This window comes from Mesoplodon bidens (assembly GCF_964165515.1).
Source record: "Mesoplodon bidens genome assembly, chromosome: 5".
NCBI lineage: Eukaryota > Metazoa > Chordata > Mammalia > Artiodactyla > Ziphiidae > Mesoplodon > Mesoplodon bidens.
In genome coordinates, this window is record NC_138161.1 from 6,775,290 (window position 1) to 6,788,138 (window position 12,849).

Here is a 12,849-nt window from a genome sequence, read left to right on the forward strand (position 1 = left end):
TGTTAGTCTCTTCACCCTCCTCTACCATGCACCAGAATGATTGATATTTAGCTTTTGAATATTAGATTTTTACTTTACAAGAATGATTGTGGGTGAGTAAAGAGTACTTCCTGTGAATACATAGCTGTGCCAGAAAGTTATTTATAGTGGCACTTAATATCACATTGCTGTTCTTTTGAAGATTTGATGTTATTTAATTATAAAAGTTACTAGAACACAATCTTTCTTATATAAAGTTATAGGGCATAATGCCTCCTTTTGGATGTAAGCAATCATTTTTTTCCCAATAATAATCTAAGTGGCATCAGAGGCAGTCAGATTTCAAGTAGAGACTAGTGTAGAAGTGCTTTTGTTCCCTTGCCCCAAGGAGACACTGCTTTTCTGCTGCCTAAATAGCAACCTTAAAACCAACCAGGGGGCTTCCCTGGTGGCGCAGTGGTTGAGAGTCCGCCTGCCGATGCAGGGGACACGGGTTCGTGCCCCGGTCAGGGAAGATCCCACATGCCGCAGAGCGGCTGGGCCTGTGAGCCATGGCCGCTGAGCCTGCGCGTCTGGAGCCTGTGCTCCGCAAGGGGAGAGGCCACAACAGTGAGAGGCCCGCGTACTGCAAAAAAAAAAAAAAAAAACCCTACCAACTTGCTATCTAACTTTAGGAGAAGGAGGCATTTTGGGGATTTGTACACGTAGATGTGGAAAAAAACAGTTGAGAACCATTGACATACAGACATAAACCCTAGATACAACCCTAGGGTTGATTGATTTAAAATTACTTTCTTTTCATCAGAGAAGTGTATATTTGATACTTCCACTGTCCTTGCAGGGAAGGGATAGGAAATAAAGTAAGGAACAGTCATTTATCTATAAGTGATATAATAGATTACAAGTAGCCTCAATGACTAATTTTACTTGTAAAAATATTTTAAAAGATATTTTATAGTACTAGTTTTGCTCATGTCCTTGCAGATTTACAGTATGACGTTGAGATTGTCTGCCTTATTTGAAGAAAAAATGAAGAAAATCTCTTCTGATTTTAAGATTGGTCAAAAATTCAGTGAAAAACTTCGAAGAAGCCAGAGGTTCAAGAGACGGCAAAATTGTAACCGTGTCAGTCAGTCTAACAGAAGTATCAGGTAAATTGGTTATTGCAGTCTTGGTGTGTAGTTTTTAAAAATTTCCGGTTGTGATACTTCTTTGATTTTATTAAGCTAAAAATTCTTAATCATTTTACAGTATATTCAGAAAAGAATAGTCATTGTTTTTTATGGCTTGAAAGCATTCTCTGCATATAGAGCTGTTGCATTAATTTTTAGTTATATACATTTGTAAGCATTTAATGAAAAGCATCAACTAAATCTTACTAAGGATTATTCAAAATATTACTTGTCTTTTGCATAAGAATTTTTTTTTTTAAATGCAGAGGGTAAAATGATTACTGTGTATGGCTATTGAGCATTTGATCGTGTAAGGGAAAATGCCAGTTAGATGTAATGCACTCTGTTTTCACTGGGGATTAGTTGTAGAGAAGAAATATAAAATGCAGGATTTATTCTCTTTATAGTAAATTAATATTAATTTATATTTTGCCATTTATGACTATGTAGCTCACATTAATATCAAATTTATAGATATTTTGAAGTGTTGAAATATGGAAATTGAGATTTTTAGTGTTTAGTTCGTTTTTACATACATTTAAAAATAATTAATTTATTTTATTTATTTATTTTTGGCTGCGTTGGGTCTTTGTTGCTGCACGTGGGCCTTCTCTAGTGTGGCGAGCGGGGGCTACTCTTCGTTGTGGTGCATGGGCTTCTCAGTGTGGTGGCTTCTCTTGTTGCGGAGCACGGGCTCTAGGCGCACAGGCTTCAGTAGTTGCAGCACGCAGGCTCAGTAGTTGTGGTTCATGGGCTCTAGAGCACAGGCTCAGTAGTTGGGGCACATGGGCTTAGTTGCTCCACGGCATGTGGGATCTTCCCAGACCAGGGATCAAACCCATGTCCCCTGCATTGGCAGGCAGATTCTCAACCACTGCGCCACCAGGGAAACCTGTCATGTATATTTTGAATGTGCACTATACCCTTGATGGATTTCCTCATGGTTGTTCTTGGTATTACACCATGCATCTCAATGCAAAACAATCTACTTCAGGTTAATACTATTTAATTCCCATAGATATAAGAATTTTGTTCTAGTTTAGCTCCCTTCCCCTTCTTATTTGTGCTGTTACTGTCATACAGGTTATATCTTTATATGTTGTTTTATGAAGTTGTCTTTTAAATCAGATAAGAATAAACAAATTACTTATACTGTTATTTATATTTACTTATGTAATTACCTTTCCCAGTGGTCTTTATTTCTTTTTATAGATTTGAACTACCCTCTGGTGTCATTTCTTTTCAGCCTGAAGTCCTTTAATATTTCTTGTAAGGCAGACATGAGAGCAGTGAATTCCCTTAACCTTTGTTTATCTGGGAATGTCTTAATTTCACTTTTATTATTTAAGACTAGTTTTATTATTTAAGACTAGTTTAGTTGGCAGTGTTTTTCTTTTAGCACTTTGAATGTGTCATCTTACTGCCTGCTGACCTCCAGTGTTTCTGATGAGAAGTCAGCTGTTAATCTTACTGGGGTTCCCTTCCTTGTGCATATGGAGTTTTCTCTTGGTGCTTTCAAGATTTTCTTTTTGTCTTCATCTTGCAAATGACTATAGGTGTGGATTTCTTTCAGTTTATCCTTATTGAAATTTGTCCAGCTTTGTGGGTGTATAATGTTTTTCATCAGATTTGGGTGGTTTTCAGCCATTATTTTCTTCAGATACTTTGTTCTGCACCTTTCGTCTCCTTTGGGGCTCCCATATGTTGGTATGTTTAATGGTCTCCCAAAGGTCTCTGAGGCCTTCTGCATTTTTTTCTTCATAAAGGATGGGATAAAAAGGAAAAGTTTTCATTCTTGAGCCACTATCACCTTGTCTACTGTTAAAAGTCAAGTTTATGATAAGTATATAAGCATATAATTATTTCTTTTTGTATTACCCTCCAGCTGATATTAATGGAAGTTAAAATTTTGACATAACAAGTTTGAGTTTTCTTTTTAAAATTTTTTTATTTTTTAATAAAAAGAGGAAACCAAGATGTTATGTTTTACAGTCACTTGTCCCCCTCCCATTTGTAGCAGACAGATTGGATTTAACACATGGAAACTGAAAGACTACTTGTCTTTAAACATGGTCTGTTTACATTTGGAAACTTGAATTTTCTTGATTATGATAAATAATAACTGCTAAAAAGAATTCTGTTTTTTAAAAATTGAAGTATAGTTGATTAATTGTGGTTATCTTTAAGCTCAGATGTCTTAGATACTCCTAAAAGCTCCTTTATCTTTTTGTTTTAAAGGAAAACAAAACCAAATCCTTTTGTTTTAAAGGATTATCTTTAAAAAACATGAATATTACTCAGATCTGTAATTTAAACCCAAAGATTGTCTTATCTTAAACTTCCACTCTTTTTCACAATAATCCATGGCTCAGGGGCCAATTTTGGTGAATTGGCACTTAGATGTAAACAGATTGGTCTCAGAAAAAAACTAACTTGTTCTCTTTTTTGCCTCTCTGTTCTTTCTCTTCAGGTTTTGTCAATTTCTCCTAATTTTATACTGTCCTTAGGAATATATAAATAGGAGCCTAGAGGGAATGTTGTCATATTGAGGCTCAAATTTGTAATATGGGCAGTTCCTTGGGGGCCAAGTGGTTAGGATTCCAGGCTTTCACTGGTGTGGCCTGGGTTCAATCCCTGGTCAGGGAACTGAGAATCCTACAAGCCGTGGTACAGCCAGAAATCAATCAATCAATCAATCAATCAAAATCAAATCACATCACAAGCTCTATTGCAGATATAACTTTAAAAAATTTTGTAATATGAATGAATGCCTGTATTACATAAATGTTGGCTCCCCTTAGCATTTAATCCAAAGAATCTAAGGTATTCAGCATGATTTTCTGTAATTCTGTTACTTGGATCATTTGTTCATTACTCAAATTTGGAATAAAATGATGTCATATTTAAAGAGAACAGTAATCCATGCTAGAATAAGATGTTAATAATGAATATTTTAATGTCTTGATCATAAAGTTATTCTCAGGTTAAGTAATAATACACTTTATTTAGGCATCCTCTGTTTTGTTAAATATTGTCTTATATTTTCTATCTTTGATCAGAAATATCAAGCAGAAGCGCTTAAAATCTCAGGCAAAAGTAATTCCTGAGTTGGTAGGTTCTCCTGTCCAGTCTGCCTCGAGTAGGGCAGCTTATTCTGCAAAAAGCCGCAAGACAAGTGCTAGTGTCTCTCCGGGTGTTACTTCTGGTGATTCTTCAGATTCAGCGGCATCATCAGAAAGAACGAGGAGAAATACACCTGTCACTCTAACAAATGGTTCTACATTATCTGGTGAGAGATGGAATGTTATATATTCACCTGTTGAGCACTCACGTTTGTAACATTGGTAGTTACTGTGGGTGTAGAGGAAAGAATAAAGAAGTAAGACATGGCCTTGACACTCAAGGAACTTAAATTTAACAGAAGAGATGTAACTAACACATGGAATAATTAGATTATATTTGATAAATACTGTTCTTTGCAAGTGGTGCAGACACGTTTTAAGCAAATTTGAATCCTTCAGGTTTTAAATAATGTGATATAACTACTTTTTGTGCAAAATTTGACATTTAAAAATTTCTTTAAATTAAAAAAAGGACTTGGTAATCATGTAAGTTTATGCTGATGACCTAGTAAATTCTAAACTGTTTATTTTATTACTATTTGGTGGTATAACTGTAGCTGATGCTGACCCTTCGTCAGCATTGTGCGAATGAGGCCATGGTGTGTACATACTTGCATATTGCTCTGAGTGATTTTGGTGACTTGTGATGATGGTATAATGATTACTGTTGTGATTTAAAATAGTAGGATCAAACAGGTAAAATGCAGCCACATTTTAGAGACTGGCGAGCCTTGCAGAAAAGTTTGGATTACTTAATAGGGTCCCTTGTTGTGAAGGAATCACATGACGAATTCTGTTTCAGGAAGATTAATCAGTTTGGCAGTGATATGTGGGGAAGGAGAAGAATCTGGAAACATAGTCAACATGATGGGAAGTGGGATACAGTAGGAGCAGGCAGAGTGGGCAAACTGCAGAACAATTTCAAAGGAAAAAACACGATTTGGTGATTGATAACCCTCTAACAGCCACTCTGTTCTTTGACGTAGAGTTGGGTTGTAATATGGAACAGAATTTTGTCTTTCAACAGTATGTTCCCACTCATTTTGATGAAATATTTATTTTGTGATAGGCATGCAAGAACTGAGCCTGGATGAAGGAACAGGAAATTTTGGTTTCCTATCTTTTTTTTTTTTTTTTTTTTGTGGTACGCGGGCCTCTCACTGTTGTGGCCTCTCCCGTTGCGGAGCACAGGCTCCGGACGCGCAGGCTCAGCGGCCATGGCTCACGGGCCCAGCCGCTCCGCGGCATGTGGGATCTTCCCGGACCGGGGCACGAACCCGTGTCCCCTGCATCGGCAGGCGGACTCTCAACCACTGCGCCACCAGGGAAGCCCTGGTTTCCTATCTTGTGCTTACACTTGTGCATATACTCATTAAGTATTATGGTGGGGGGAAATGACCTGTACTATCTAAATTATTCATCTCACACCTTTTCTACCTTTTTTTGGTGTGTGTGTGTTGAAATGCTCTTTCTTGAGCTTGAAAGCCTGTATGGTACAACTGTGCTGTTAGGAAGGGCTACTAGAAAGAGACCTGAAAGCCTACTGAAATACTGGACTTGAAATGATTGTCTTTTCTATAGGAAATACCTGTCTCATAACAGAAGGAAGAAGATAGTGGAGCTAGTTAAATTTTTAATGAAAGCTTGTTTATAAAATATGTAAACTGTATTTTCTGAATCCAAACCAGTATTAACATGTTACTTTCAGAAATAAGAGAACAAACTTGATTTCAAATGCTGATTATGTACCTTTTAATACCAAAATGTTATCAGCTATTCTTTGGAACGGTTATAAAAAATATACTCTCCTCTTCAGAGTATTTTAAGAATCTGCTTTTAGTCTGTTGTTGCAAAATAACTGCTTGTGTGTAAAGATAGGAGAATATATGTAATGAACTGTTGATGCTTCATTTTTCTTAGAAAGTGAACTGGAAGATTCCTTAGGTACCTCTTCATCATCTTCAGCTTCAAATAGTTCAGAGGAAAGCAAAGAGAGTTCAAGAGCTCGTGAATCCTCCTTACGTAGTGGGTTGGCCAGGAGCAGGGTGACCAGAACCAGAGCCGCTAAAAGAAAAACTGGTGAGAAGAGGCTCAGTGGTACTTTGGAGAAATGTATATCAAGAGAATTCAAAAGCTAAATATTGGATGGTTTATTTATTTATTTACTTAAAAATTTTTTTTAAATTTAAATTTGTATTTATTTTTTGGCTGCATTGGGTCTTTGTTGCTGCACATGGGCTTTCTCTAGTTGCGGCAAGCAGGGGCTACTCTTCGTTGCGGTGTGCGGGCTTCTCATTGCGGTGGCTTCTCTTGTTGCAGGGAGCACGGGCTCTAGGCGTGCAGGCTTCAGTAGATGTGGTGCTTGGGCTCAGCAGTTGCGGCACACGGGCTCTAGAGCACAGGCTTGGTAGTTGTGGCACACAGGCTTAGTTGCTCTGCGGCATGTGGGATCTTCCCGGACCAGGGCTCAAACCCGTGTCGCGTGCATTGGCAGGTGGATTCTTAACCACTGCACCACCAGGCAAGTCCTGGATGGTTTATTGACTTAACACATCTGCACATGATTACATGTCCTTCAGGCGTTTTTTTTTTCTTGAGGTATAATTGACATATAACATTAATTTCAGGTGTACGATGTAATGATTTGACATTTGTGTACTTTACAGAACGATTACCACAATATGTTTAGTTACTGTGCGTCACCATACATAGTCACAAATTTTTTTTCTTGTGATGAGGACTTTTAAGATTTAGTCTTAGCAACTTTCAAATATGCAATACAGTATTATTAACTATACTTGCCATGCTGTACATATCTTCATAACTTATTTATTTTATAACTGGAAGTTTGTACCTTTTGACTCCATTGATCCATTTCACTCACTTCCTATGCACCCTCCCCTCGGGCAACCACCAGTCTGTTCTCTGTATCTACGAGTTTGTTTTTTGTATTGTTTTTGTAGATTTCACATATAAGTGAGATCATAGGGTGTCTTTCTCTGTCTGACTTACTTCACTTAGCATAATGTCCTCAAGGTCCACCTGTGTTGTCACAAATGGCAAGAGTCCATTCTTTTTTATGGCTGAGAAGTATTCGTGTGTGTGTGCGTGTGTATCTTCTTTATCCATTCATCCATCAGCGAACACTTAGGTTGTTTCCATATCTTGGCTGTTGTGAATAATGCTGCAGTGAGCATGGGGGTACACATATCTTTTCACATTCATGTTTTTGTTTTCTTTGGATAAATAGCCAGAAGTGGAATTGTTGGATCACATAATATTTCTATTTGTAATTTTTTGAGGAACCTCGATACTGTTTTCTATAGTGGCTGCACCAATTTACTTTCCCACCAGCCGTGCACAGGGGCTCCCTCTCCTTCAGATCCTCACCAACGCTTGTTATTTCTTGTCTTTCTGATGATAGCTGTTCTAACAGGTGTGAAATGATATCTCACTGTGGTTTTGATTTGCATTTCCCTCATGATCAGTGATGTTGAGCATCTTTTCATGTTCTTGTTGGACATCTGTATGCCTCCTATGGAAAAATGCCTCTTCAGATTCTCTGCCCATTTTTAAATTGGATTGTTTGTTTTTTTGCTATTGAGTTGTATGAGTTCTGGATATTAACCCCTGATTAGGTATATGATCTGCAAATATCTTCTCCCATTCAGTAGGTTGCCATTTCATTTTGTTGATGATTTCCTTTGCTTTTTAGTTTGATGTAGTCTTGCTTATTTTTGCTTTCGTTGCTTTTGCTTTTGGAGTCGGATCTAAAAAATCATTGCCAAGAATGATGTCAAGGATTTGTCTACCCGTGTTTTCTTCTAGTATTATGATTTCAGGTCTTACATTCTTTAATCCACTTTGAGTTAATTTTTGTGTATGGTGTAAGGTAGCAGTCTAGTTTTGTTCTTTTGCATGTGGCTGTCTAGTTTCCCAACACCATTTATTGAAAAGACTGTCCCTTCCCATTTTTATATTCTTGGCTCCTTTGTCGTAAATTAACTGACCATATATGCATGGGTTTATTTCTGGACTCTCTGTTCTGTCCTTTAAACTTTTTAAATTTAGAAAGGTAAACTTGTTTTGGCATTAAAAAAATAAGGAACATCAGTACTAAAATGAAGTCATTTAAAAATGTTGAAATAAGGAAGACCTTTCTAATTTTACTGTTACTTTATTTTTAGGTCCAGTTTCTTTAGAAAATGGATGTGGCAGAAGAGCCACTAGAAAGAGAGTCTATTTAAGTGACTCTGATAACAATTCTTTGGAGACTGGTGAAAGTCTAAAAGCCAGAGCTGGAAGTAACCGGAAAGTGCTACGAAAGTGTGCTGCTGTGGCTGCCAATAAGATAAAGTTAATGAGTGACGCAGAGGAGAATTCTAGCTCTGAAAGTGTCTGTTCTGGCCGTAAGCTGCCTCACCGCAATGCTTCTGCTGTAGCTAGAAAAAAGTTATTACATAATTCTGAGGATGACCAGAGCTTAAAGTCGGAACTTGAAGAAGAGGAGCTAAAAGGTCAAAATCAGCCATCACCACTGTCCAGTTCTCATGCTACCCAGAATACTGAAAACGGAGATTCAGAGTCAGAAAGTGATTTGCGGGTAGCCCGGAAAAATTGGCATGCTAATGGTTACAAGTCCCAAACTGCAGCAACTTCTAAAACAAAATTTCTTAAGATAGAGTCTTCTGAGGAAGACTCTAAAAGTCATGATTCAGATAATGGACGTAACAGAACTGCTGGCCCATCAACATCTTCACAGAAACCTAAGGCAGAAAGCATCTCAGAGGAAGAGGAGGAAGCAACTTCTGAGCCAAGAAGATATGGTGGTAGGAGATACAACACAGGTCGCAAGAACGCTACTTTCCTTAAGAAAGCAAAAATCTTCAGTGACTCAGAGGACTCTGGATCTGAAGCAGAAGATGGAGAAGACGGTAGATGTCATAAAATGGAAATTAACCCGAGTTCAGGGAATGTGAAGTGTGAACCTATTGCTGGGTCCCAGTGTTTTTCAGATCATGTATCTGAAACTGATCTGGATTCAGATGATGACAAGAAAACAAAAGAAAAACCAAACAATTTTATGAAAGGTAATTCAAAACATTTAACCTTGGTTCACTGATTTTTCTCACTGTCCTTTTTTTATAGCATACATTGTCTTTTCCCCCCATGAAACTTTTCTTTGCCACCTGTTTTCTCTCCACCCCCTGCATCCTCCATTAGTCTTTTCTCTGTGTACTGTTGGTTGAGTACATTTAGTTTTGCTCATGTAACAGGCAGCCTTGGCCATAGCTGTTTTTAATAGAGATTTCACTTCTTATAATGGAATGGGGATATTAATAGTATTGGCTATGGGCTTAAGAAAAGCAGAGGCCAGCACATTTATAAGCTGTTGGTGATAATAGTTTGAGGAGAGGAGAGAAAAGGGGTGGTTGAAAGGAACGTGATAAGTAATAATAATAATAGCAGGGGCTTCCCTGGTGGCGCAGTGGTTGAGAGTCCACCTGCCGATGCAGGGGACACGGGTTCATGCCCCGGTCTGGGAGGATACCACATGCCGCGGAGTGGCTGGGCCCGTGAGCCGTGGCCACTGAGCCTGCACGTCCAGAGCCTGTGCTCCGCAACGGGAGAGGCCACAACAGTGACAGGCCCGCGTACCGCAAAAAAATAAATAAATAAAATAATAGCAGCTAAGAACAGTTACCAAGTTACCAAGCTATTTCTTATCAGGAAGTTTTTCTAAATGCTTTACATTTATTTATGAACCAGTTTAGTCTTCATATCTTTTATGAGATAAGTACTATTATTATTATTATGTCCATTTTACTGATAATAACTCTGGAGCATGGAGAATTTAGATAACTTGCTGAATTAAGATTGTCCTGATAAATGGAGATTGAAAAATATTAAAGAGCAAGAGGCATCTAAAGCTAAGACTAACTGTCGTGTGTGATGGAACCTGTGAAGTTAAGAAGTTTCAGGGAGGCTGAGAGTGATGAGTTTGCATACTTTAGTGCAGTGATGAAGAGAGTGTAGTTTGTATTCATGTAAATAAAATACTCTAGTGTCAAGTGTTTTGTGTATATAGACAGAAATGCATGGGATGTTATTGATGGGAGTATGTTATACTTGTGGATGGTGCTGAGGCTGAAAAAGTCACTGTTCTAAAGTAGTAAAAGCCCAACCCATTCACCGCCACCCTCTTTCCAAGTTAGAAAGAATCTCGGACTTCAGTTGTTTAAAATGTTGAACATTTAATTCCTTTAGACTTAATCTTCTATTAAAAAAGAGTACTCTTAATTTTTAGACTCTGCATCACAAGACCATGGACAAAGCAGAAAAGTTGCCAGGAAAAGGGTCTGTTCCAGTGACTCAGACAGCAATTCGAAGGTGGTTAAGAAAGCATCAAAAGCCAAAACGGGTCTCCTAAGAGTTCCTCGAAGATGTGCCACCACCGCTACTAGGATCAAGCTAATGAGTGATGTGGAAGACGTCGGTTTAGAAAATGTGTGTACTAGAAGCAAAAAGGGAAGGAAAAAGTCCCTCCATTTTGCGTGTACCACAGCTAAGAAGATAGCGAGTGATTCTGAGGGAGATGTAAACTGTGACGTGCCAAACGAACAATATGGCTGTGAAGGGAAGCCACCTGAAGCCGACTCAGACGGTAGCACAAAAAGTATTAATCAGTCTTTAAATGAAGACTCAGACTCTGAAGGTATGTTGAATTCAAGACACAAGAACAGGCATACCAGTAGTCACAAAACAAATGTTGCACCTTCCAAAGCAAAGAATTCCTTGATTGGGTCTTCAGAGGAAGATTCAAAAAGCCATATTCCAGGGAATGAGACTGGTAGAAAATGTTCTTCTGAGTCAACTCCGGTGCAAAAAGCTACTGCAGAGAATAACTTTGAAGAGGAACTGAATTATGGGCTACGCAGGTGGAACGGCAGAAGACTCAGGACCTATGGGAAGGCTCCTTTCAGTAAGACAAAAGTGATGCGGGATTCGCAGGAAGCAGCCGAGATGGCAGAAACAAAAAGGAATAGACTGCATCCTGAATTGGAAAATGTGAAAGCTCCTGAAACAACAGGGAGCTCAAAGTGTGGACCTGACACTAGTCCCAAATCTGAATCAGATTTGGGATCTGCCACTGAATCAGATGCTGACTTTACTGATGATACAAAAACCAAAAAGAGGAAAATGAAAGGAAAAGCAAAAGTAGTTAGAAAAGGTAAAACTTTTACAGCTAACGTATCTAAAACCGTGAGACGACAAAGACAAAGCAAACGTCCTAGGTTAAATGTGGATGATAATGACTGGGAGGATTTGGACTATGCAAAATCTAAAAGAGTTCTTCGGCGTTCAAAAATAAAGACGAGAAATCAGGGTAGGAGGACCGTGAGATACCATGATGGGGATGATGATAGAAGCTTAGAAAATGTGTTAGATTTTGATGATTGCACCTTATGACCTTGAGGGAAAACCAGTTCATTTAAAGAGGGAAATGGACTGGAACTTATAGTGAAAGCTGGCTGTTGAAATTATTTTTTGTCCTACAATTCAGGGAATATATTTATATTTTTCTATGAAAAGTTATGAATGTGACTAAATCATGACTGTTATTTTTATTTGCACTTGCTTGCCTTTGTAGCAGCATTCAGCACAGGTGCCAAAATATGCTTCATTTTGGGGGCAGATCTACTTTGACAGTATTTACATATAGCAAGAGTTTGAAATATGTTAAACACTAGACATTCTGGTTATCATAACCAATGAGCATTACTTTCATGGTAGCAATTGTCATACAGTTATTTTCAGAATTCGTCAAGAGGTGGTAGTTTCTAGTCCCAGTCCTATTGTAGTATGAATTTCATGTGACCTTTGTTTACAGAGTCTTCATAAATATTCTGTGCATACTGACATAACAGTTGTGGGAGGGGTAACCATGATGAGTAGGCAAGGTACCTACCACTTTTTTCTTTCCCTGGCTACTTGAGTAGAATGCATTATACCAGATTGGTCATTTTCATTGAAATGGTTTCCAATTTTTGTTTCAAAGCCCTGTTGGGTCTTTCTCTTTTTCTTTTTTTTTTAAGGAAAATATCATCCATTATATTTTATAAACTTGAATTTATAAAGTGCTGGTAAATTTTTTTTTTTTTTTAACGTTTGTGCATTTTAAACCTCTAAGGCCAGACCATAGTACTAGCATTTTCTTTTAAATTGTGCACTAACAAAATGCTATATGATTTGTCTTTCCAAGATCTCCTGGTTTCCATGTACGGAATTTAACCAAAATCTTGGTCTTCCATAGTCTTACTCTGTGAAATAGAGGAGTTTGTGTGCCTTAGATTTAGATAAAGTGTGTTCTTTAATAGAGTGTACAGGGCTAAAAGAGTCAATTATGTGTACTTTCCCCCCATCTCTTGAAATTGTAGCGCTGATTTTTGTTCAGAGTGCAACCACAAACCTCATTTCTGTAGGAAGAGAGTTAAATGTCGTTCTCCATCTCTTGTAGTCCACTGCTGCCATGTGCAATCCCAAGCATTCTTTGCTGGTGCAACTAAGTATCTTTA

General features: G+C 38.0%; 1 protein-coding gene across 1 annotated transcript in view; it reads left to right on the plus strand.

Annotated features, from left to right (window-relative positions):
- Positions 1-11,883, plus strand: part of BRWD1 (bromodomain and WD repeat domain containing 1) — a 117,010-nt gene extending 105,127 nt beyond the window's left edge. The window contains exons 37-41 of the mRNA XM_081234920.1: positions 964-1,130; positions 4,211-4,440; positions 6,194-6,352; positions 8,461-9,363; positions 10,581-11,883. Of these exons, the coding sequence (XP_081091046.1) occupies positions 964-1,130; positions 4,211-4,440; positions 6,194-6,352; positions 8,461-9,363; positions 10,581-11,743 (2,622 nt within the window). The 3' untranslated portion in view covers positions 11,744-11,883. The remainder of the gene's footprint in view (positions 1-963; positions 1,131-4,210; positions 4,441-6,193; positions 6,353-8,460; positions 9,364-10,580) is intronic.
- The last annotated feature ends 966 nt before the right edge of the window (positions 11,884-12,849 follow it).